We start from the raw sequence: 27,991 nt of genomic DNA, 5'->3' as shown, positions 1-27,991 counted from the left end.
TTTTTCTAGATCCAAGTAAAACAGTATTTTAACTAATATGCAGCAGTTTCCCCTTATCCATAGGGGATATGTTCCAAGGTCCCCAGTGGATGCCTGAAACTTTGGACAGGCATCCACTGGGAGCCTTGCGGAAACCTGTATATACTATGTTTTTTCCAATACATACATACCTATGATGAATTTTAATTCATAAATTAGGTACAGTATGAAATCAACAACCATAAATAATAAATAGAACAATTATAACAATATAATGTAATAAATACCAGGTGAATGTGGTCTCTCTTTCTCAAAATGTCTTATTGTACAAATTTAACATCTTATTCAACTAACTAAACACCTGTGACACAGGGTGGCTGAAACTTCTGCACGTGTGCGGTGTGACAGCGAAACAAGCACAGATTAGTTTTTCCTTCCGAGTCTCACAGAGGACTCCTTCTCACCGTGGATCTCGGCAACTTCAGCATACAGTTGTTTTTTTTTTTTTTCATTCCCTATTAAGTGCAGAATGCTCACCTCTTCACTTAAAGGGAGCACTTCATAGCTTCTCTTTGGCATATCTGTATCTAAATTGATGGCATCACTACTCTCGGGCTTTGGGACCATTATTAAGTAAAATAAGGGCTTCTTGAATACAAGCACTGCAGTACCTGATCTGATCACGCAGATGGCTACTAGGTGGCTAACGGGGAGGAGCATAGGACAGATGCAGGATTCACCGTCCAGAAAAGGATGGAACAAGATGGCAGGAGAACCCATCATGCTCCCAGAACTGTGCCGGTTTAAACCTTAACAATTGTTTCTGAAATTTTTCATTAATAGCCTCAGACTACAGTTTACCACAGAAAGGGAAACTTTCATGGATGAGAAGGGACCACTGTGCTCACCACTAAGCAGTTAATTAACTTAATATTCATGTCTGAATAACTGAATAACTTAAATATTCAGTTAAGTCGTTGATTAGGAACTAGTGGGGATAACATATAATCTTCCGTGAAAGCCTTCCCTCATTCTGAAATCAGCTTTTCTTTCCTGCAATACCTTCCTGACCTCCAGTGAGCTGGAGGTGAGCTGTCCTCAGTCCAACTACTAAATACTTTGGATTGACCCATTCCTGTCTTCTTCTACGGCTATGACCGTAGCTCAGCCTCTCACCATCTCTGCTCAGACAAATGTCAGTAATGTAGAACTGACCTCCTTACAAATCCTTCAATGATGTCTTATCGCCCAGAGGATAAATTATGATCTTTTCAGTATGCTTGCTTCCAGTTGATTCTCCCTAAATGTCTAGCCTCGGATCTCTACCCTGACTTTCCAGCTTCACACCAGTAGCTGTTAATCCCTGGAAGACTCTGCTACAAACACCTGAGTTTCCCGCCGGTCCCCAGGTCACTCACATCTGCATCCTTTGGCATCCATTTTCTGTCTACCTGGGAAGTCCTTCCTGTATGCCAGTGAACTGTTCCTCCATCCTAAGCCAGATGCCAGGCTGAATCAGAGGTGCCTCTGCAAACTGCTTAAGTGAACAACAGAATGGGAAAGACAAGAGATCTTAAAAAAAACTGGAGATGCCAAGGGAATCAAGATTGCTGGGAGAAATATCAATAACCTCAGATATTCAGATGGCACCACCCTTATGGAAGAAAGTGAAAAAGAACTAAAGAGCCTCTTGATTAAAGTGAAAGAAGAGAGTGAAAAAGTTGGCCTAAAGTTCAATGTTCAGAAAACTAAGATCATGGCATCCAGTCCCATCACTTCATGGGAAATAGATGGGGAAACGTTGGAAACAGTGGCTGACTTTATTTTTCTGGGCTCCAAAATCACTGCAGATGGCGATTGCAGCCATGAAATTAAAAGATGCTTACTCCTTGGAAGAAAAGTTATGACCAACCTAGACAGCATATTAAAAAGCAGAGACATTACTTTGTCAACAAAGATCCATCTAGTCAAGGCTATGGTTTTTCCAGTGGTCATGTATGGATGTGAGAGTTGTATCATAAAGAAAGCTGAGCACCAAAGAATTGATGCTTTTGAACTGTGGTGTTGGAGAAGACTCTTGAGAGACCCTTGGACTGCAAGGAGATCCAACCAGTCCATCCTAAAGATCAGTCCTGGGTGTTCATTGGAAGGACTGATGTTGAGCTGAAACTCCAATACTTTGGCTACCTGATGCAAAGACCTGACTCATTTGAAAAGACCCTGCTGCTGGGAAAGATTGAGGGCAGCAGGAGAAGGGGATGGCAGAGGATGAGATGGTTGGATGGCATCACTGACTCAGTGGACATGGGTTTGGGTGGACTCCGGGAGTTGGTGATGGACAGGGAAGCCTGGCGTGCTGCAGTTCATGGGGTTGCAAAGAGTTGGACATGACTGAGTGACTGAACTGAATTGAAGGGAACATTTCATGCAAAGATGGGCACAATAAAGGACAGAAACAGCAAGGACCCAATAGAAGCAGGAGATTAATAAGAGGTGGCAAGAATACACAGAACTATACAAAAAAGATCTTCATGATCTGGATAACCATGAAGGTGTGGTCACTCACCTAGAACCAGACATCCTGGAGTGGGAAGTCAAGTGGACCTTAGGAAGTGTTACTATGAACAAAGCTAGTGGAGGTGGTAGAATTCCATCTATTTCAAATCCTTAAAGATGATGCCGTTAAAGTGCTGCATTCAACATGTCAGCAAATTTGGAACACTCAGCAGTGGCCACAAGACTGGAAAAGGTCAGTTTCATTCCAATCCCAAAGAAAAGCAATGCCAAAGTATGTTCAAACTACCATACTAAATTTTTTTTCAGAGGCCCAGATGGTTGGATGGCATCACTGATTCGATGGACATGAGTCTGAGCAGACTCTAGGGGATAGTGAGGGACAGTGAAGCCTGGTGTACTGCAGTCAGGGTCACACAGAGTCAGATACAACTTTGTCACTGAATAACAACCGCATACTTCAGTTTTGGCATATCACAGTTTTTTTTCAATATATATATATTGAATATATATATATATATATTTCTCAATATATATATATTTAATGTCTGTCTCTTTAATTAGCCAGTAAGGATGCAGTTTCATAAGGTTACACCTTATTCATCAAAGCTATCACTATCTATCCTTGGCACATGGGAGGAAATCAGTGAATGACTGTGGAATGAATGGATATATCTTTCCACCTCTTCCTTAATTCCTGATATAAACTTTCTGCTCTATTCAGTCACTTTACTGTTTCAAACATGACACGGTCATCTGTGCCTCCACAATTCTGTTCATGCTTTTGCTTTGGCCTGGCCTGTTCTTTCTTATCTGTGGCTACAGTTTCTTTAAAGGTCAATATATTTCTGTGAAGCCTCCATCAGCCTCTTAGCCCATGGCAATTCTCCCTTCATTAAATTTCTATCAAAACTATTATCTGTAATGATTATGAAGCACATGCTTCTTAATATAGCTCTTAAACTTCGTATGAATGTTTCCTATCTCCATGGCTGAATTAGAACCTCTTCAGGGAGAAGAGACCCCATCCTGCATCTCTGGATTTCCTCATTGTGTACCTCAGCACCAGTGCTCCTACCTTCTTGGGAGAGTAACAAATGTCTCTTGAGTTGATACAGTTGTCCCTCTGTATCCATGGATTTCACATTTGCAAGCTCAACCAACCTCAGATCAGAAACATTTAGAGAAAAGTTCCAGAAATTTCCCCAAAGCAAAACTACATAGCATTTATGTTGTATGTACAATTGCTTATATAAAATTTACATTGTATTAGGTATTACGAGTAATCTAAAGATGATGTAAAGTTTATCAGAGGATGTGCATAGGTTATATACAAAGACTACATCATTCCATATAAAAGACTTGAGCATCCACAGATTTTGGTACCCTGGGGTGGGGTCTGCAGGAACAAATCCCCAGCAGACACAGAGAGACGACTGTACAATTACCAACCATGTGAAAAGAATTTGTGTAGGGTGCTTCCATCTACCTTCAGAAATATCATTCTTTAAGATTTTAAATACTTCAAAAAAATTTTTTTTAATTTTCTTTACTAATTTTAGTAATTTTCTTTACTAATTTTCACGACCCAGGTAATCATGATGATGTGATCACTAATCTAGAGCCAGACATCCTGGAATGTGAAGTCAAGTGAGCCTTAGAAAGCATCACTACGAACAAAGCTAGTGGAGGTGATGGCATTCCAGTTGAGCTGTTTCAAATCCTGAAAGATGATGCTGTGAAAGTGTTGCACTCAATTTACGAGCAAATGTGGAAAACTCAGCAGTGGCCACAGGACTGGAAAAGGTCAGATTTCATTCGAATTCCAAAGAAAGGCAATGCAAAAGAATGCTGAAACTACCACACAATTGCACTCATCTCACATGCTAGTAAAGTAATGCTCAAAATTCTCCAAGCCAGGCTTCAGCAATACATGAACCATGAACCCCCTGACATTCACACTGGTTTTAGAAAAGGCAGAGGAACCAGAGATCAAATTGCCAACATCCGCTGGATCATGGAAAAAGCAAGAGAGTTCCAGAAAAACATCTATTTCAGCTTTATTGACTATGCCAAAGCCTTTGACTGTGCGGATCACAATAAGCTGTGGAAAATTCTGGAACACCAGACCACCTAACCTGCCTCTTGAGAAATCTGTATGCAGGTCAGGAAGCAACAGTTAGAACTGGACATGGAACAACAGACTGGTTCCAAATAGGAAAAGGAGTATGTCAAGGCTGTATATTGTCACCCTGCTTGTTTAACTTATATGCAGAGTACATCATGAGAAATGCTGGACTGGAAGAAACACAAGCTGGAATCAAGATTGCCGGCAGAAATATCAATAACCTCAGATATGCAGATGACACCACCCTTATGGCAGAAAGTGAAGAGGACCTCAAAAGCCTCTTGATGAAAGTGAAAGAGGAGAGCGAAAAAGTTGGCCTAAAGCTCAACATTAGGAAAACGAAGATCATGGCATCTGGTCCCATCACTTCATGGGAAATAGATGGGGAAACAGAAGAAACAGTGTCAGACTTTATTTTGGGGGGCTCCAAAATCACTGCAGATGGTGATTGCAGCCATGAAATTAAAAGACGCTTACTCCTTGGAAGAAAAGTTATGAGCAACCTAGATCGTTTATTCAAAAGCAGAGACATTACTTTGCTGACTAAGGTCCGTCTAGTCAAGGCTATGCTTTTTCCTGTGGTCATGTATGGATCTGAGAGTTGGACTGTGAAGAAGGCTGACTGCCGTAGAATTGATGCTTTTGAACTATGGTGTTGGAAAAGACTCTTGAGACTGCAAGGAGATCCAACCAGTCCATTCTGAAGGAGATCACCCCTGGGATTTCTTTGGAAGGAATGATGCTAAAGCTGAAGCTCCAGTACTTTGGCCACCTCATGTGAAGAGTTGACTCATTGGAAAAGACTCTGATGCTGGGAGGGATTGGGGGCAGGAGGAGAAGGGGACGACCGAGGGTGAGATGGCTGGATGGCATCACAGACTTGATGGACGTGAGTCTGAGTGAACTCCGGGAGATGGTGATGGACAGGGAGGCCTGGCGTGCTGCGATTCATGGGGTCCCAAAGAGTCGGACACGACTGAGCGACTGAACTGAAATGAATTTTCCAAAGCTTGAAGTTTCAAGAAAAAATAATTTACTTTGAAGTCATGTCCATTTGTTCAAAGGGGTCTTCACTGAAGTGTGTCCATGAACATAACTGTCATGTTGATGAAGCCTTTCTGGGACTATGCAAAACATCAAAGATCATGAAACTATTGGAACAGAAGTTTAACAGGCACCAGCTTTGACACTGAGCTTTGGAACTCAGCTTTCTTTAAGTCCAACTCACATCCATACATGACCACTGGAAAAACCATAGCCTTGACTAGACGGACCTTGGTTGGCAAAGCAATGTCTCTGCTTTTTAATAGGATGTCTAGGTTGGTCATAACTTTTCTTCCAAGGAGTGAGCGTCTTTTCATTTCATGGCTGAAATCACCATCTGCAGTGATTTTGGAGCCCCAAAAAATAAAGTCTGACATTGTTTCCACTCTTTCCCCATCTATTTCCCATGAAGTGATGGGACCAGATGCCGTGATCTTCGTTTTCTGAATCTTGAGCTTTAAGCCAACTTTTTCACTCTCCTCTTTCACTTTCATCAAGAGGCTCTTTAGTTCTTCACTTTCTTTCATAAGGGTGGTGTCATCTGCATATCTGAGGTTATGGATATTTCTCCCGGCAATCTTGATTCCCACTTGTGCTTCCTGCAGCCCAGCGTTTCTCATGATGTACTCTGCATATAAGTTAAATAAGCAGGGTGACAATATTCTGCCTTGACATACTCCTTTTCCTATTTGGAACCAGTCTATTGTTTCATGTCCAGTTATAACTATTGCTTTCTGATCTGCATACAGATTTCTCATCAGGCAGGTCAGGTGGTCTGATATTCCCATCTCTTTTAGAATTTTCCACAGTTTATTGTGATCCACACAGTCAAGGCTTTGGCATAGTCAATAAAGCTGAAATAGATGTTTTTCTGGAACTCTCTTGCTTTTTTGATGATCCAACGAATGTTGGCAATTTGGTCTCTGGTTCATCTACCTTCTCTAAAACCAGCTTAAACATCTGGACGCTCACACTATGCAAATAAATGTATTTCCTGATTAAAGATACAACTGAAAAGAGAGACCACTTTTCAGATACCATAATTTGTTACGATTTTTTACCTATTCACTTTTTAACAACATTCCAAACTAATGCACATGTATTCCCCACCTCTTCCATCTGCAGCTCCTGCTCATGTAACATTCCTTTTGATGTAAACAAAATGAGATTCAAACTCTAATCAGTTCCTCAGTGAATTCATAGACACAAGACAACAAAGACGTATTTATCTCAAGTTTGGCAATAGGTACCTTACAGAATTTAGACAATGTTATCTAAAATCTTAAGCTTATTACCCTCTTTAAACTAGTTTTTAGGTAGTATAAATATAATTACAGGAAGAAGTAGTTTTGTTCAATTAACAAATGAAATAATAATAATGACGTCCCAAGTCTTAATAAAACTGTTTCCTGACATAGAAATATCTACGATACCTCTCCCCTTCTTCTCAGGTCATGGATAATTTAAATAGCAAAGGATAATTCTCAAAGAAAATGTCATTTTTAAACTGCCATGGTAAATATTAATAGCCTTCTTTCATTTTTATCCTGATTTCTATTTTAATGAAAGTAGATAATGTCTAATATCATTAAACCAAAGAGCAATGTGAATTAATAGTTTCCCCCTCGTCCCTTCCCTTCATCTTCCTTCCTTTCTCCTTTCCCTCCCCAACTTTCTCCTTCCATTATTTGAAATACAGAAAACAAAAGAAAAACGTGAATTCTACTTTCTTATTTTTCAAATAAGAGAAGTAAAGAATAAAGAAAGTAAACATTAGATAAATACTTATCTTAATCATTTTAAGTAACTTAAAACCCTTCATTGTACTAATTCAATAACAACTTGCCAGAGCAATTTGCTCTGGAGTCATTGGTTATGGGCGTGCTGATTGAAACTGTACAATCGAATCAGCCAGGGTTTTTTTTTTTTTTCTTTTTCATGAACCATTTCCATCACCTTCAGTTTCCAGGCTTGATTTCTTAAAGTGCAGTGAAAACTAAAGTTACCAATGAACCTGCAAGTTTTCATATTGCCACGGGGTCACACAGAGTCTCACAGGACTGAGCTACCAACACTTTGTGCATATCTAAACTGATGGCTGGAGAAGGAAATGGCAATCCACTACAGTATTCTTGCTTGGAAAATCCCATGGACGAAGAAGCCTGGTATGCTATAGTCCATGGGGTCCCAAAGAGTTGCACAGGACTTCACTTTCACTTTCAAACTGATGGTTTTATCTTGCCTTTCTACAACCCTTTAATTTGGCTCTAATGGAAATGATCTTTTTTTGTCCCTACCTACTTGAAAGTGTAGTATTTAATTGATTAAATTAGTAATATTTAATCTAATATAGTATTAAATTAGTAATATTTAATTAGAGCATGTTATTATAATAACGAGTATGGCTTGCATAAATGAATCTGGGAATGAATACTTCACTCCCACACAACACTTGGGGGATTATGAGGAGTGAAAAATGGTAGCCTACTAGCTCCAATTCTTTATCCACCAGGCTACGGGATCACTACTAACATTTTAAAAAGCAAACAGTGAGTGTCTATTAATCCATAAAGTCAGTTTAAGGGCAGGGTAATTAAATGAGTTCTTAGAGTTCATTCAAACTTTTGCAATATAACTAAGAAACTGACAAGAGCAATTATCTTAAGAAGAAAATATTTGTTAAGAAAGATGTTTTAAATATATTCTTTAATCACTTGCTTTTGTTTCTATCCTTCAGGTAATCTAATATCAAAAGAAAGAAATAAAATTTAATGACTCATTTAAATCTCTCTGTAGTTGATTTAGCTACATATTAAAATTATTTATCTTTTTCCTTCCTGCTTATCTTCAAACACATAACTGCTTTCTGACATTGCTTTTATGCACCAGGCCTTCCTTGGGATTTAAATGTCAAAGCATAGCTATATGCCACACCAAAAGCAAATTCAGTTTTCTTTTGTCCTCATACATGGAATACATCAAAGAAGAATAAGGCTGCTGTTGAATCTTAAAATGGTTAATTCAAGCTTTTCTTCCCCTTTTCTCCTAGGAGGGTTATCTCCTCTGACATTTCACTACTGTATTTTCTTAATAAAAACAAGTTTTGTCACTCTAGTACTTTATTTGTACTTAAAAATAAAGCCACTCTGAGATCACTTCAGAGAGGCAACTGATTTGAACATGGGTTCACCTGGTATGTAATATTTTAGGTCACTGAATTTTATGTATTTTTTTGCTACAATAGATGACTATGGTTTGAATGTTTAAGTATAAACAGGTCACTCCTCTCTAGATCCTTCTATAAGAAAGCAAATGGCTCTGGCAATGCAATTAAAGACCAAAGGGTTGCCTGAGGTTAGCTTGGGAGGCCAAGAATGTTTATACAAAGAGACATGATTCTAACATCAACAATGAATCAGATCTAGCATGAGAAAATACGCCTCTCCATGAAACTACTAATAAATAACTTTGACTTACCTCGTGGCTCAGAAGTCAAAGAATCAACCTGTAACGCAGGAGACCCAAGTTTGATCCCTGAGTCAGGAAGACCCCCTGGAGGAGGGCTTTGCAACCCACTCCAGTATTCTTGCCTGGAGAGTCCCATGGACAGGGGAACTTGGTGGGCTTATGGTCCATAGTGTCACAAAGTCAGACATGACTAATGCGACTTAGCATGCATGCACTAATACATAATTTAGCCCAAAGGAGGAACGAACACAGCCATTTGCAATATAAAATTGATGGAGTCCCAGACGGGGAGTAAACAGAGATAAGGTGAGAAGACAAAGCAGGTGCCAATAAGGAATCACAGTATGAATGTCATGCAAGAAAATTATGACTGGATTAGGTAACTAGTCTTTTTAATATTTTTTATTTTGAGCTGGAGATCTGGTTTTAGGACCCTGAATACCTTCTATCCTAAGGGTATTTTTGAAGGGTGTTTCCTAAAAAGAACTCTAGCTTCACACCAGGAAAATTGCTTGCTGGCTCCAGTTCTCAGGGAATGAATTCCAGCTGACCTGTTCTTTGCTGCTTTGAAGTTTGATGGGTCAGAGCCACAGTGAAGTCAGACTTGAACAGGCATGAAGTTCTGAATAATGTGAAGTTCATCTGAGAGACCTTCTGCCTCTTTTAAGCACTTTTGCATAATTATTATGAAGGGAAGTAAGATATTCCCGGAAACCTACACTTCGGTAATAAGAATCTAATGATAGAAGACAAAATGAGAAGCAGGAGCACAGCTCGACACTAGTCTAATTGACATGAACATTTGTAGAGTCGATTGGAAGGCATGGCCAGGCTGGAAACCTAGGAAAAGATGTCAGGCTCACTGGGTGGCGATTTGTAGGCAGCAATATCCAGATGCAGCAGAAACTCTGGCATAAATAGTGTCACTACAGAAACACCCATGTTTGTGAGACAGACTTTCCTTTTTCCTATAGTGGAAATACTTTTTAGATATTTCAAGTCAAAGTTTTTATTTTATTTATCTTTCTGGTTCAATTGATCAATGCCGTTTTTCACAAAGAGGAGGGGCTGGGAGAATTTACCTCTGGACACTGGAATAGGGGAAAAAAACAAAAACAAAAAAACTAGCAGATTCAATTTTGTGGATTCAATTTTGTGAATTGGGGTTGAAAGAGCTCTGTCTTTGAGAACAAAGGAGAGGAACGTCTTAGGACAGCATAGGTCTGATGAGTGACCTCCCTCCATTAGCATTAAAGTTCCAGGAGGAAATGTTCCCTGAGTGAGCCTTAATAAGTGCATATTGACTGAATGGATCTCAGCAGAGACTTACAAATCCTCGGGTGGTGGCGGCCTGTGCCTCCCTTTCCACATTTGGGAACCTGATTTCTAAGAGGCCCATGTCAGCTTGAGTTGTACAGAGTAGAATGGAGCTGAGGCAGAGGGGGCCCTAAGATAGTCATCGCCACTCCCCATACCCACAGCCAGGCACACACCATCATTAATTTCAGCTTTTACGCGGTTTGCAAAAGATCTAAAAATCCCTGAGTGTCCCAGCAGGGTATGTGAAAATGCTTGGATGGCCAGTAGACAAGATAAAGGACTCAGGAGAAGATCTTTGCCCAGAGAGGACACAGATCTTGAGTGACCAACCATCTTGGTTTACTCAGAACCATGGGGGTTTCTCTAGGTCAAACACCCTCAATCCTAAAAGCAAGATCAGTTCAGTTCAGTTCAGTCGCTCAGTCATGTCTGACTCTTTGTGACCCCATGAATTGCAGCACCCCAGGCCTCCCTGTCCATCACCAATTCCCGGAGTTCACTCAGATTCACGTCCATCGAGTCAGTGATGCCATCCAGCCATCTCATCCTCGGTTGTCCCCTTCTTCTCCTGCCCTCAATCCCTTCCAGCATCAAAGTCTTTTCCAATGAAGCAAGATGGTCCCTGGCAAACTGGGATGAGTTACCTTCCTACTCCAATCCCCAAACCTGAGCCGGGCACAAGCCAGGACTGATCCCACAGCCAGAAGGAAGAACTGCAGGGCAGTGGGGCTGGCTCCTGAAGACAAAGCTGCCAGGGCACCCCCAGGGGAGGCCAGAAGGAGCCTGAGCAGAGCATGTGAGTGAAACCCACTCCTCTGCTGATGTGATGTAAGTTGCCTGGGCCTGACCAAAAGGCTAAATGGGAAGAGTCAAGGAGGACACGTAAAATGGGATAGTAGCCCCAAATGGCAGCTTGGCTTTGACTAAGTTTGAATCACATATTGACTTTATACACACACACACACACACACACACACACACACACACACATACACACACACATATGTATATGGGTATATACGTAGTTATTAGGGCACCTGAATGTATGTGTTCCAATATTTTTTGCTGCTATACACTGGAAATGGGAGCTTATGAACAAATGAGGATCAATTTTAAAAAATTTAAAAAAAGATGCTACATGCTTTCTTCATCTCAGGACTGTAAATCTTAACCTTGTTGTATAAAGTCATGACCACCTTCCGAATTCTTGGTATTAATCCACTTATGCACTGTTCACCTTTCCGGCAGAATTAGCTTCGTCTTGAAGCATCTCACACTGTATCTATCCAACTCTCATTTAAGTGTTCTTCTAAAAAATCATTTACTTATTCTTTCCTTTCAAGGAAAAGAAAATCAAACAAACTTGGTAGATATTCTGAAAAAGAAAGCATTGAATTAAAAAATAAAATCTGGGTCTGTGATTATGCACTGCCATCCAAAAATAAAATGAAGACTTAATTACTAACTCAGAAATAGGATCCAGTCTATTCACAGTTTCTCAAGGGGTAATTTTGTGGGCTGCACTTAAGCCGTGATGTTTACTCTTCCTTTTCCGCTCTCTGTGCTATCCAGACATTTCCTGGTTTTGTTTCTTAATATATTTACATGGGAGGTTATAGGAAAGGTAAAGAAGACTCTAATTAACTGCTTTTTCTATCAGAGGCTGATTAACAATATGGATTTGCTTTGTCCTCTAAACAGCCATTTAGCCTCCAAGTTCCAATCTCTAAAGGACATCACTGAGATGCAGCTTAATACATCTGAAAATAAATGTATCATCTTCTCTTTCAAAGTCATTTTCATAATTAGGAATTTGTTCCTCTATGTTCTGGTAAAATGATGGTATTGGTTGATTTTAGACATGGAGGATGAAGAAAGCACAGACGCTTTCAGCTTCGATAAAAGTAATATTTGACTCACAGTGATTTAAATAAACAACGGTTGCTTTTCTTCCCACACAAAAAGGAGGGCAAGTAGTTACTGACTCTGGTTCACTGGAGCTCTGGTTTTCTTGATCATACAGCTCCAGGCATGGTATCTATATTTGAACAAGGACAATGGAGGGGGAGGGTGGAACCTCTGCATTAGGAAAATAAACGCTTTCTCAGAACACTTTATCTGACTTCTGCTTACCTGTCATTAACTAGGACCATGACCCAACACTGCTGTGGGTGACAAGGAAAGTCTCTCTCTCTGGCAGCTAACCTATGAGGGGGATCTTAGGTTTGATACAGAAGTCACAGCTAGCAAAACAGACTTTTCTGTGACTCACAAAACAAAAATTTTGCCTAACCAGTCATGAACACCACCTACTTCAGCTCAAAATATTTTCACACCAGCTTCTTCACTCCATGTGTCCTGAATTAGAATCATAGATAAACAAATCAAATTCAAGCTCTACAAGGATTCACAAATTCCACCTTATGGTACAGCAACTCTTGTAGTTTAAAAATTATGGCCGAAAAAACAAAAAAACAAAAAAAAAAAAAAAAAATTATGGCCGATACCTGCCAGGACCCTTCTAGGACTTACTCAGACCTCTTTCCTCACTCCCTTCCTCCTGCATGTCATCTGAGATGCCCCTTGGTTCTCCTTCGGTTCTCCCTTGCAGGAAGAAGTGCATAAACCTCACTTTAATAGGGATGCTTCTGAAGGCTTTTTTTTTTTTTTTTTTGCTCAGATTTTCACACCCAGAAAAAGAATAGGAGGAAGTGGGTGGAGGACAAGAGTTGAGTCTGGCGCCTGGAGATGTTTGCCACAGAGAAGGAAAAATGCCAGGGCATTGGGAACAGATGAAAGATGGTACTTGTGCAAGGAGAAACAAGATTATCTGCTAGATACACTCTGGCAACTGATGGTTTGATGAAGTCCTCTTCCATAAGAGCAGGGTCTCACTCAAAGGGTAAAGCTACAGGCTTCTGATGTTGGAAGAGGCTTCTTGTCCGCTACGTACCCTCTCCCTTTCCAGTTCTATAGCTCTTTATGAAATACAGCAGAAGAAACCAGAGGTCTTCAATAGATAAACGTGATGATCTTATCAGACGCAGCATCTCATTGCTTAATCGGCAGTTGTGTGCTTGTGAGATATGTGTATCCAACTATCTTCTTGAAATGTCCACTTAGATGTCAACAGACCTTTCAACTCATGGCCAGCACTGAATTCCTCATTTTCCCTTCTGCCCCATGACTAACCTTCTCTACCACTAGCCTTCTCATCAGAGGACATGGTAACTCCTTCCTTCCAGTTGCTGTTGCCAAATCATTTGGTTTATCGTCACATCTTCTCTTCTTCTCAGGGCTGGAATCTAGTCCATTAAGAAGCCCTACTGACTCCACTATCTCAGTGTACTCAGAACTGGCCACACCACACTCTCTCTTGTGCTAGCGCCCTGGCCTCTGGACACAGCCTCTCTCACCTGTATTACTATCCCTAGCCCCCAACTTCTACCTTTCCTCTCCCCACAGACAAGAGTTAGCCTTCAAAACTGTAAGCTAAATTGTGCCACTGCTCTACTCAGAAGCCTGCAATGCCTCCCTACTTCTCTCAGAATGGAAGCCAGACCCTTACGATGACCTACAGGTCTCCAGGACCTGGCCTCTATGACTGTCTTACGACGACCTACAGGTCTCCAGGACCTGGCCTCTATGATTGTCTTACAATGACCTATAGGTCTCCAGGACCTGCCTCTATGACTGTCTTACGACGACCTACAGGTCTCCAGGACCTGGCCTCTATGACTGTCTTACGACGACCTACAGGTCTCCAGGACCTGGCCTCTATGATTGTCTTACAATGACCTATAGGTCTCCAGGACCTGCCTCTATGACTGTCTTACGACGACCTACAGGTCTCCAGGACCTTGCCTCTATGACTGTCTTACGACGACCTACAGGTCTCCAGGACCTGGCCTCTATGATTGTCTTACAATGACCTATAGGTCTCCAGGACCTGCCTCTATGACTGTCTTACGACGACCTACAGGTCTCCAGGACCTGGCCTCTATGACTGTCTTACGACGACCTACAGGTCTCCAGGACCTGGCCTCTATGATTGTCTTACAATGACCTATAGGTCTCCAGGACCTGCCTCTATGACTGTCTTACGACGACCTACAGGTCTCCAGGACCTGGCCTCTATGACTGTCTTACGACGACCTACAGGTCTCCAGGACCTGGCCTCTATGATTGTCTTACAATGACCTATAGGTCTCCAGGACCTGCCTCTATGACTGTCTTACGACGACCTACAGGTCTCCAGGACCTGGCCTCTATGACTGTCTTACGACGACCTACAGGTCTCCAGGACCTGGCCTCTATGACTGTCTTACGACGACCTACAGGTCTCCAGGACCTGGCCTCTATGACTGTCTTACGACGACCTTCAGGTCTCCAGGACCTGGCCTCTATGACTGTCTTACGACGACCTACAGGTCTCCAGGACCTGGCCTCTATGACTGTCTTACGACGACCTTCAGGTCTCCAGGACCTGGCCTCTATGACTGTCTTACGACGACCTACAGGTCTCCAGGACCTGGCCTCTATGACTGTCTTACGACGACCTACAGGTCTCCAGGACCTGGCCTCTATGACTGTCTTACGACGACCTACAGGTCTCCAGGACCTGGCCTCTATGACTGTCTTACGACGACCTACAGGTCTCCAGGACCTGGCCTCTATGGTTGTCTTGGCCTCTTTTGGGGATCTGCTCCTCATCCTTGCAAACCTGCCACCCAAGCCACTTGCTGATTCTAGATGATGCCAGACAGCCTTGTTTCATTGACTAGCCTCTTTTCCTGTAATTGTTTCCCCCCAAATTGGTGAATTCTTTTACCTTTTCTGGGCTTCCCAAGTGGTGCAGTGGTAAACAATCTACCTGGTAAACAGGTAGAAAGTGAAGTCTCTCAGTCGTGTCCAACTCTTTGCAACCCCATGGACTGTAGCCTATCAGGCTCCTTTGTCCATGGGATTCTCCAGGCAAGAGTACTAGAGTGGGTTGCCACTTCCTTCTTCAGGGGATCTTCCTGACCCAGGGATTGAACCTGGGTCTCCTACAAACAGGTAAACAGTGTTTGTATTGCTTACTTGTAAACAGATAAACAGGAGGCACAAGAGACCTGGCTTTGATCTTTGGGTCAGGAAGATCATCCCCTGGAATAGAAAATGGCAACCTACTCCAATATTCTCACCTGGAAAATTCCATGGACAGAGAGCCTGGCACGCTATAGTCTATGGAGTTGCAAAGAGTAGGAAATGACAGAATGACTGAGTATACATGCATTCTTCTTTCGGGTCTTAAACTCACAAATGAAGCCAACATTAACCAACCTCTTTAAACTACAATCCAACACCAATCTCTTTAAAATGCCAGTCCTCCTTGATTAGCCCAGCTGTTTTTCTTTTTTTCTAAATAGCACATTTCTTACTAACTTACTATAATGTTAATTTATCACATCTTTGCTTCTCCCAGAATGCGAGATTTACAAGTGCAAGGATCTTTGTTTTGCTCAATGATTTAACCTAAGTGCCTAGAACAGTGCCTGGCACCATAGATGCACTCAGAAAATACTACTAAAATCATAATTCTGCAGCTTGGCATGCTTGCTCTCTCCTTGATTCAATGTCATGTTCAGAAAGCAAACATATAAACAAAACGAGGCGTACCTAAATCCACTCCCCCCCATAAAAAAGTTCAAATCATAGAATATTTCAGTATCACACATAGCAAAACTCTTTTACCATCATCTTCCCAAATTATTTTCCTAAGTTCTACTCATAAAATCAATGCAGCTGCTCCTATAATCATAATCTCTAAACATTTTATAAAAATCACACTTGTGATTTCTATTTTTATCCTATGTTTTCAATTTCCCCTTTTTAATTTTTTTTTTCAAAAATAGCTCTCAAATCAATCAAGCTGAAATCTGAAAGGATAAAAGTAAGAAAGAGCCAGTGTAGGGCTGCTTAAGGAGAATTTAGGTAGTTTGAAAATAAAATGGTAGCATGGCAGTTGCAAAGTTTCAGTTAGTAAGGGCGTAAGACTGAACCAGAGATGAGCCAGAGATGTTTCATTAAGGAGTCATGGATGGGTCAGAGCTGTGTGAAGACAAGGTAATGGCCCTGGTACTCTCCTATGCAAAGAAAGATTAAAGGTGAGCTCAGCAATGAGCACCTCAATGGTTTAAATGAGGTGAATATAGTTCTGAATTCTACATGCAAAAACACAACACTTCACAGATTAAGACAGAACTGTGCACATTTGGGTGAAAAAGGAATCTGCTATTTCATACATTGTTAATTAATGTACAGAAATCACTGCTCTGGTGATCCTTTCACTGTATATGCTGTACACCTGAAGCTCTAATATAATGATATAGGGCAATTATACCTAAAAAAAAAAAAAAAAGTCAATGCCCTCAAAAAATAAGACAAGCTGAGAAGGTATTCAACAGTGGGTTAGGAAACTTGTGATGCATCAGAGGTGATTACTTCTGCATAGGCACTCTTCTGGGTTAGTACCCTGCAGGATAAGAAAGATGTTTTCCTTATTCCATCAGCTACAGTTCACTCAGCAACACAGACAACGGCACGAAGCCAGTTTGGCAAAAGAACACTTTGTATATTCCTATACCTGCCCCAAACTGAAATGTGCATCCCTATTCCACATTGTCTCTTGTATTCTTCTCCTTACCAGGAAGGCCTGGTTCATTTACCAAAATCTCATTCATTCTTTTGGAGACATTTTAACATCTAATATTGCCATGGGTGTACAACAGTGAAATCTCAACACCTCACCCACACTTCCTCGGTAGAAACAATTTAAACACAATTCCCAGGAAACATGCTGTTTGGAGTGAAATAACAGCATCACCATAAAACCTAGCCAGTTTACAAAAGCTAGATTAACTAACTTGGGTATTATTGACAGAAATTATTGTATCATTAAAGTTACTGACATAGAAAATAAACGTACTAAAGTGACTCATATGTTATCTGTTACTAAGAGGGGAAATCTTCCTGTATGGAAAATCATTATTAAAATTTATGAATACACAGAGAATATAAGAATATACGTTCTTAGAACATGCATTTTTCAGTTTTTGTGATTATTACCACCACTTGCTTTAGGCAGAAATAACAACTATTACATTATTGATGGCTCAAAAATTAGGAGTATATTTTTATTAAAATTGTTTGTTGCTCTGTTTAAGTATAAATGGTTTAGGCTATAAGTACCTATATTTGCATAAATGCAATAAAAATAAGCACTATGGTATGCCTTATTATTAACATATTAAAGCTTTAAAAATGTACATCCTACAGACATCATAAACTCTAATTTATCATTCACATGAATACTACTTGATTAAGATTATATAAAGCAAGCTTATTTCATAATTGATTATTTTATATATTTTTAAGATTCATTTTATGTCTCTATATGGCTTCCCCAAGGATCTCCTATAAAATGAAGTAAGTTTCAGTTCAGTTCAGTTCAGTCGCTCAGTCGTGTCCTACTCTTTGCAACCCCATGAATCACAGCACGCCAGGCCTCCCTGTCTATCACCAACTCCCAGACTTCATTCAAACTCACATCCATTGAGTCGGTGATGCCATCCAGCCATCTCATCCTCTGTCGTCCTTTTTCCCTCCTGCCCCCAATCCCTCCCAGCATCAGTCTTTTCCAATGAATCAACTCTTCGCATGAGGTGGCCAAAGTGCTGAAGTTTCAGCTTTAGGATCATTCCTTCTAAAGAAATCCCAGGGCTGATCTCCTTCAGAATGGACTGGTTGGATCTCCTTGCAGTCCAAGGGACTCTCAAGAGTGAAGTAAGGTTAGAAGAGACTTAAGATCTATATTTTCTTGGGGACAGACTGAGACTTGTGGAATTTTAATTTTCAAAATATAAAATTAAAAATTTTTTCAGAATAAGATAATCCTCTCATAAAAGATTTGAAAATAGGATAGACCATCACCTAAATCCACCAGGTTAAATTCAATCCATAGTTAGATGTAGTTTTTTTGTGGGAAATACATCTCAAAATGAAATATTTTCATGTTGGAATAAAAGGAACTTCTTAGAAGTATGTTATGGTAGTATATGTAATGCTGCCATAATATTTCATATAAAAGTTGTATCTTTCCACCATGTAAGAGGTCAGCTAAGTTTTTATAAAAAGTCTCCTCCTGCCCCCAGATTTGTAAAAACTTATAAGGATGAGATAGCAACACAGTCCAGTACTCTTGCCTAGAAAATCCCATGGACGGAGGAGTTTGGTGCAGGCTGCTGTCCATGGGGTCGCAAAGAGTCGGACACAACTGAGCGACTTCACTTCATAAGGATGAGATCTTGTTATATTTCACTAAGTCTACTTTATAAGCAGACTCAACTACATTAAATATCCTACTTCAATAAATCCCCATATTGCCTGCCAATAATTTTCAACATTTATTTTCCTCTAAGAGGGGGCTTTATATGGGATCATACACTGAAGATAAGTCCTGACCAAGACAAAGAGAAGGGGGACATTTCTGCTGTGGTCATAGTTTATATGCATGCTGCTGCTGCTGCTAAGTCGCTTCAGTCGTGTCTGACTCTGTGCGACCCCATAGATGGCAGCCCACCAGGCTCCCCCGTCCCTGGGATTCTCTAGGCAAGAACCATGGAGTGGGTTGCCATTTCCTTCTCCAATGCATGAAAGGGAAAAGTGAAAGTGAAGTCGCTCAGTTGTGTCCGACTCCTAGCAACCCCATGGACTGCAGCCTACCAGGCTCCTCTGTCCATGGGATTTGCCAGGCAAGAGTACTGGAGTGGGGGTGTCATCGCCTTCTCTAGTTTATATGCATAGTTTTTTAAAAAATAAACTGAATTCCGTTTCCAGCTGTCACTTGCAAAACTAAATGCAAAATGATCACATTCACCAAGGAGGGTTGAATGGATTCATATGACATCATAGACGGTCATATATAACCATGCCCTGATATGAACATCACTTCTAGTATCACAAACATATACCACAGGCATGGCCAATGGTTCCTGCCACCTTGCCCCATATAGGGTTGTACATTTCAGAGTTTAACTTGTCCTACAACAAAAGCATGAATTTTGAAAGTTTGGCAATTCGAGGTAGGAAGACAGACCACTTACCTGTCTATGATGGCACACATGTCAATGCTGACATTCGCAAAACTTCCAGGCCTCCTTTGCGCCACTTCGGATAAATTTACGAGTTGATCATCCACTTGAATGAGCTGCATGCATCCTTGGAATGAAGGCTGAAGGACAGCGTGACTTGAGTTATTCATCTGGTTCAGATAACCTGTGAGAGAGAAAAAAATGGGAGTGTTCAATTCTGTGTGCGGCATGCTTCACTAAAATTCCTCTGGGTGGTTTTCCCTGACCACGGCCATCGCATCCAACTGCTGTGTTTTGTTGATCCTACTCATGTTGTATTCAATGGGGAAGAATGAATTCTTTTGAGAAAATGGTATTATTTCAGGGGAAGGTGTGAGGGTTGAACCTAGGTGAATGCTTGTCTCTGGGGTCTAGCATCCTTTGTGTTTTCTCTTTTGACATCTTTTTCACCCTGTCAAATCTCTCTGTCCCTGTGTTCATTGCTATACTTCCTCATCTGACTCTGTCTTCAGAGATCAGGAGGTACAATTTTAGACCTTTCCCAGCTATCCAACCATCTTTCTTTTATATCTTCAATATTTACTTCTATTTTCTTAATTTGTTAGAGGCCCGTTATTCAGATGTCAAGAAGTTAAAACTTACTGTGATCAACTAAGGCGGGCTTCTTTTATGAATTAATATCTAACTCAATCCAAAGAGATACTTGCATTACAAATAATTTCTCAATTTATAAAACCCAAAGAAACATAAAAAGATAAATTTAGGCATAAGGGTCAGCTACCCTGCTCTGAATATCCATCTCAGGTAAGGTACCTACTATGATATAGGGAGCAAAAGTGATAAGAAGTAACACTAAAGTTTTAAAAAGATGAATAACAAGGCAAGAAGAGAAAATTTCTATGAGGATTAGAAACTATTGGTTCTATTATGGAGTAGAACATGCATATGCCAAGGCTGAGATTAGAAACTTCTTCAAAATCTTATTGCAAAGTAACTTTAAAATAGCATCAAAAATCAATTGCCTTATGCCCTTTCAATAGAAAAATTGTAATACATGTTATGTATAAAAAAAACCTGTGGGCCATATGGAATAAATCTTCTTGATCCCATTAAACATCTCCATAGAACCCCAAAGCTACTTTTCATATTGTCCCCATACAAAATTCACCTACCAGAGCAAATTTAAATGGTAGTATTTTTCTCCTTACAAATCTCAAGTTACTGACAATCTTTTCCATCTAATATTATATTTATAGTAAAAAAATAATAATGTATACAAAGTGACTGGTATCAAATGAAGTGAAAGTCGCTAAGTCATGTCCAGCTCTTTGAAACCCCGTGGACTATACAGTCCATGGAATTTTCCAGGCCAGAATACTGGAGTGAGTAGCTTTTCCCTTCTCCAAGGGATCTTCCCAACCCAGGGATCGAACCCAGGTATCCTACATTGCAGGCAGATTCTTTTCCAGCTGAGGCACTGTATAGTCCATGGGATCACAAAGAGTTGGGCACGACTGAGCGACTTTGGTATCAAGATGTGCCATTAATTGGATAAAAGGGAATTTTCAATAAAAACTTTTTCAGAAATTGCCCATTAACTGATTTTTAAAATGTCCTATTTTGTTTGACTAGCAACAGTGTTTTAAAGTAAAAGAAATCGCCCTTTAATAATGGGTTACATAATTAAAACCTAATGATAATCAATTGATTCCTCTTTAAGGGTTAATCACAGAAGTGTACACAATCATTTTCTATCAACACAGTACTAACTAAAAATAAGGCTACACTTAAGTAAATTTCTTGAGTTAAAAATAAATATAAGGCTCTATTTCAATGTCAAACACACGGTATTCTTTTTTCTTCTTCTTCTTTCTTTTCTGAGTCACATTTTTCCCCCATTTGCACTGACTTAATCCCCTCAGAAAATTGCTGATCTTAGCTAAGTTGTCTATTTAGGCTAACTGTGTGTATACATATGATTTTCAATCTGTCTAATCAAGATAAAATTGAATGGGGTTTAATGTCTAAACTTAGCAGAGAAAAAACATCCAGCTGTAACTTTATTGACTATTCTTAACAAGATGATCACTTGATTCTGGTTTTTGAACCCTTGAAGTCTCTAAATATCCACACTCGCTTTGAAGTATTCCAAAATGGGTAGATGTATTGTGAGAACAAGATCTTCTCTGAAGCAAGGCAGCTGTGTAACACACAGATCACTATGGAATGGGTATGGTTAAGTTCATAAAACAAGACTTCATCAGTAACTTCATCAGTTACTCATCACAATGTTGTTTACTCCTGGTGAATTTTGGAGTTTGAAGTTATCCAGTCCTTTCGTTTTCCTACATGAGATACATTCTAGGAGAAAATACTTGTAGTACAAACTTCTACATGTCCATTAAAATGTAGCCATGAAGACTTATGGCTCTTGAAGGGGTTATTAGTAATGGCTGAAAGAAAGGTGAGGAAATGGTGTTCTCAGAAACGGAAGAAAGCTGGATCCTTACTGTGTTGCAGTGGAACTTACTGTGGAAAGTTCAGCAACGCTGTGATACTATTGAAAGTAAATCACTGCACTTAATGAACTTTATCATTAGCTGAGGATATTTCTCTGTATAGTATTCTGGCACCTTCTTTCTGCTTATAGGGGAAAAGGAGAGAAAAACTGTCAAATATGAGGAAGCCAGGTCTTAATGGATTTGAACATAAAATATTTTCTTAAACTTCAGTCTCTCCAGATGTTGAAAAATGCAAAAATTAAGAAATCTCTTCAAGGCAAATTTCAACTACCAGGAAAACGTGATCTAAAGATGATAATGAGGTGTGACTATAAAATCCATATTAAGACCTCCAACATATATTAGACAATGCTTTCAAGAACCACTCATTCAGACAAAAGAACCTCTATGTAGCTTAGTGGTGTGTCTTACCGAGCCCCTGATTTAAACAATGAAGATTCTAAAAATAATCTTCCTCAGCATATTAGCAGAAGCCCAATGTTAAAAAAGAAAAAAAAAACCTTATCTGTATGAAAGTGTAGATAAGGCTTTTGTTTAATGGAGTAAAGCTTAATTACATTTATAGGTATCCTACAAGTTTTTAAGAGAAGTGTACTAGTAGAATATTGATCACTCCCTTATAGTTGGCAATGGCTTAAAGATGCTGTCTCTGATACTGGAAATTTGATACTCTAGCCCAATCCCCTCTCCTTGAAATGAAGGACAGCATATTATTTATTTTCTGCATTAGTTCCCTTTATGTCAAATATAATTTCAGTAAAAATCCTAATGCAATAGTATCTGTGATTCTTTCAATGAGTACCCTAAAGTTCAGGATTTAACATAGTAGATTAATAGCAGGGTTGTTTGGAGGCAAAAAAAATGCATCTGGGGGATAGTGAGGTTCAGAAATGAATAGATATAAAATGGATAGAGGGTCAAACTCAATTCAAATTTGATAAATTATTATAAAAATTATATATAGTAAAAAAGTAAAGTCATTTGTTTCAGCTTAGAGCATAAATTTACTACATCTATGGATCTGAAATAAAAAATGTAATGTTTCTATATTGGTTGTTGTTACTGGGTTCTATGATCTGACAATATGTTGTAACCCCCACGGTGAATTTTAACCGCGTCAGTCTCAATTGCGTCTATCAGTGAGCTGGGCCATTACGTTACCTTACTGGTATGTCTGAAATTTCCATCTTAAGACTTAGCATATAAAACCTTTATACCTGATTTAAAGCTCAACATTTTGCTATTCTCATTGACAAAACAAACACGTGCATTTTCACAGTTTTAAAATTTTAACTCAGATATACATTAGTGAAAAATATGCTGATATTTGTTTTGACATTCAAATGCCTATTTAAGTTTTAAACTATAATGTTAACTTGATGGAACAAAAAAAACAAACAATAGGCAACAGGTTGAATATTTTACATGTCTGGAAATACACACCTGCATGATGCTATACTTATTTTAAAGTAGGGATGTTTAGGAGGTTGAGAAAGGCTAGTGAAATGCTGTAAAGATGCTCAAAACCATTTAGTGTCTTCCTTTCAGTATAATCTTGTGCAAAATTTCTACTAATCTCTACTGTTTACCAAATCTTTCTAAATAATTCACCCTGGTGGAGGTTGGGGCCAAACAAGCAGTGTGTTAGAGTGAGCCAGGAGTGAGCCCAGTGGTGGCTAATGTCTGCAGCCGGCCAAACACACACCCACCTGGCATGGCCAGGAGACTGACTGCAATACAGATCGATGGAGCAAACAAATAAATATATTGAAGATAGTGGGAGCCAGGTTCATACTGGCAGGAAAGGAGGGTACAAATGAAAAGTGGGAGATCTTGAGTGGGTCCTATGGGTTTAGATTGGAATTTATAGTGTGCAATTGTGGTTTTCGGTATATAGAGATAGATATAGAAATAAATCTAGATGGAACGGTGTATATGGTCGACATACAGGCGGTTCCTACGATCCACTGAAGATGATCCGCAGAAGGATTACACCCAGAAGCAATCAGTGTCTTGTTTGTTAGTGCTCTAATTAAATGCTAAAAATTGTCCATTCTTAACCTCCTCAAAAAAATCTGAATCACACTGATATACGCTGGAAACTAATACAACTATAATTTTTTTTAAAAGCTGTCTATTCTTGCTCACTATGCTTCAGCCATCCCATTCTCTTGTCTGCGCGTCAGGAAAACCAAGCCCATTCTACCTGGAATTTTCTTCCTCTTTGCATTTTTCATGGCTGACTTATGATTCACGTCAGTTCAAATATCACCTTCTGAGAGTTGACCACTTCAAAAACCATGATACTTAAAATTATTCTATCCATTTTCTCATTCAAGTTCCTCAGCAACTTATTTCTTGTCATAGAATCTGTCACAATCTGTATTTATCTGGATTGGTTTGTTTACTTACGTGTGTGTGGTTCTGATTGTATCTTTTTCCTCTTTAGTGTAATAGTTTCATGACATCAACTGTACTGTCTTATTTCTATATGAATTAAAAAAGTATTTGTTGAGAAAACACCACATACGATAAAAACTACCAACCTACTTATATTAAAACAAGCTATGGTATACATAGCTTGTATACATCATGAGAAAGAGTACATCATGAGAAACGCTGAACTGGAAGAAACACAAGGTGGAATCGAGATTGCCGGGAGAAATATCAATAACCTCAGATATGCAGATGACACCACCCTTATGGCAGAAAGTCAAGAGGAACTAAAAAGCCTCCTGATGAAAGTGAAAGAGGAGAGTGAAAAAGTTGGCTTAAAGCTCAATGTTCAGAAAACGTCCCATCAGTTCATGGCACATAGATGGGGAAACAGTGGAAACAGTGTCAGACTTTATTTTGGGGGGCTCCAAAATCACTGCAGATGGTGATTGCAGCCATGAAATTAAAAGATGCTTACTCCTTGAAAGAAAAGTTATGACCAACCTAGATAGCATATTCAAAAGCAGAGACATTACTTTGCCGACTAAGGTCCATCTAGTCAAGACTATGGTTTTTCCAGTGGTCATGTATAGATGTGAGAGTTGGACTGTGAAGAAGGCTGAGTGCCGAAGAATTGATGCTTTTGAACTGTGGTGTTGGAGAAGACTCCTGAGAGTCCCTTGGACTGCAAGGAGATCCAACCAGTCCATTCTGAAGGAGATCAGCCCTGGGATTTCTTTGGAAGGAATGATGCTAAAGCTGAAACTCCAGTACTTTGGTGACCTCATGCGAAGAGTTGACTCATTGGAAAAGACTCTGATGCTGGGAGGGATTGGGGGCAGGAGGAGAAGGGGACGACAGAGGATGAGATGGCTGGATGGCATCACTGACTGGATGGACGTGAGTCTGAGTGAACTCCGGGAGTTGGTGATGGACAGGGAGGCCTTGTGTGCTGTGATTCATGGGGTCGCAAAGAGTCTGACATGGCTGAGTGACTGAACTGTACTGAACTGATGATATACATGGGAGATGATCAAGATGCAAAGTGTGTTTGGAAATAAATTATTTTTCAACAGATTGAAGCTCCACTTTATATCATAATATAATCTCCATTTTAAGACTTTGATGGATCCTTCTATACTTGTTAGGTGAATGATCGAGTGAATATGTTCGAATTTTTATCCTGGAATGAGGTGATATCTAAGCTTGCATCTTCACTTCCTTCAAGACTCTATTTCAGTCACCTTATCAGAGAGGCCTTCTCTGATCACCAGTTAAAGAATATTCTCCCATCCCTTTGACACTCTATCCCCTTATCTGATTCATTTTTTCATAACTCACCACCACATTGCATACTATATGTTTGCTTATTGTTTTCACTCTTTGTTCTGGGATATAAACTCCTAGATCTCTTACATAATAGAGGCTCAACTATTGTCTATTGAATGAACAAAAATTCATTGAAGAATTTTGAGCATGGAAATAATTTGTTTTATGTTATTTTTCTCCTGGTGAAGATAGGAATAAGCTTATCTTATCAGAATAAGCTGGCAGAGGGAAACTGGAGGTGAGGGTTGCTTTACAAAAGAATCATTGGACAAATTCCAATGTCTTTATCTAAAGTATGTCAATAAAGCTGATGTAGAGGGGATGGGTGAAAAATATTTCATAGGAAGATATGACAGAACTGACTGATCTGGATATGAGCACTGCACAGAGAAAGGTGTCTAGACTGGCAGATTTCTGGGTGAGCAGCTAGATGGATGCTTTTGCCTTTATGAAAAAGAAGATGCAGGAAAAGCATCTGGTCTTTAAGGAGTGGGATGAAAGGGGAGGAGAAACGGTGGTTGGTTCTGATGAGTTCAAAGCTAGCCTTTTCAAGTCTGAAGTATCACTATGATATCAAAGATAAAATATTCAATCCAGAGGTTGATATTAATATCCGGACGTTGGGAGAGGGGTCAGAATTTGGAAGTGATTTTTTTCATTCACTATGTAATGAAGGTGGAAGAGACTGCATAAAGAAATTGTATAGTGTGCTAAGCAAAGAAATTCAAGGCTGGAACTCAAAAAATCATCTACATGTCATGGGGAGAAGCAAGAAAACAAACTAGTGAAGAAAACCAAGACAGAGGCAAGAGAAAACCCAAGGAGTGGTATCCAGGAAGCGACGGAATGTGTAACAATATCGAAGATCACAGAATCCAAATTACAAAAGGCGGGGCTTGACTTAGGTTTACCGTTTAGATCAATGGGAAACTGGAGAAATGAGTATGGATCACAAATTGCATTGTTTAAAGAGAACACTATTACTCATACTATGTATGAAGTAGATAACTAATGAGAACATACTGTATAGAACGGGCAACTCAGCTTAAGGCACCATGGTGACCAGAACGGATACATGTATATGTACAGCTGATTCATTTTGCTGTACAGTAAAAACTAACACGACATTGTAAAGCAAATATATTCCAATAAAAATTAATTTCAAAATTAATAAAAAGATAGAACACAATATATGGGAGAGCAAAAAGCACAGTGATCCTAGCATCCCATTATAAAACAGTGGCACACGAGTGAAAGGCTAACATCTTTGGAGGTAATTTTTATGAGTTAATTTTAATTATATAAATTATTTAATATAATCTGTTGGCTTTTTAAAATTTAGTGTGTCATTTATGTTATTGCTTTATGTTTATCTACTGTTTATTTATAATAAATGAATAGTAGATATAATATTAAGAATTTTGTCTCTATCAATTTTTTCCCCTTGAGTAAATTAACTAAATGCTCTGATATAATAGGAAAATATATAGTGCTCTAGCACAGGAGGTTAAGAATTAGTAAGAACGTAACTACAAAGTAAGTGCTTAAAAAATGCCCTTATGTATATGTGTGTGTGTATCCAAGGGATCTTCCCAACCCAGTGATCAAACCTGCATCTCCTGCATTGCAGGCAGATTTTTTTTATCATCTGAGCCACCAGGGAAGCCATAACTTGATTAGGAGCCTTTATTTGATAAAATGAATCAGCAAGATTTTAAAATAATTTCCAAGTTCTTTCTTTCCCTCTAATATTCTGGTTTTCCGAGTGCAAAGTGCATTTATAGTGATGTATAAAATATGGTGTCATATATTATGAAAATAAAATTTTAATTATTTTAAAAACAGTATGCATTAGTTTTATTTTCTGTAATTAAAATTAATTTCATAAAATTTATTATGAAATTACAGGTAGATTAATTTAAAATATGTATATATATACAAACATTAGTATCAATATATTAAAAAACACTTTATCAAAACTTTATTGGCTCAGGAGGATCAAAATTTTTCAAATAAAATTATGTATGAGTCTCCCCTCCTATTCTCATATAATACTTATAACAAATATAAAATGTATTTATACCAAATTAGCTTAAATTTAGAAGATAGAGGACATA

General features: G+C 39.3%; 1 protein-coding gene across 1 annotated transcript in view; it reads right to left on the bottom strand.

Annotated features, from left to right (window-relative positions):
• CNTNAP2 (contactin associated protein 2) overlaps positions 1–27,991 on the bottom strand; it is a 2,336,063-nt gene that overhangs the window by 990,717 nt on the left and 1,317,355 nt on the right. Inside the window, exon 11 of the mRNA XM_069588655.1 lies at positions 19,600–19,771. Within this exon, the coding sequence (XP_069444756.1) occupies positions 19,600–19,771 (172 nt within the window). The remainder of the gene's footprint in view (positions 1–19,599; positions 19,772–27,991) is intronic.

This window comes from Ovis canadensis, chromosome 4 (genome assembly GCF_042477335.2).
Source record: "Ovis canadensis isolate MfBH-ARS-UI-01 breed Bighorn chromosome 4, ARS-UI_OviCan_v2, whole genome shotgun sequence".
NCBI classification, from domain to species: Eukaryota; Metazoa; Chordata; class Mammalia; order Artiodactyla; family Bovidae; genus Ovis; species Ovis canadensis.
The sequence above is the reverse complement of the archived record's forward strand: the minus strand, read 5'-3'. Positions and strand labels throughout refer to the sequence as shown.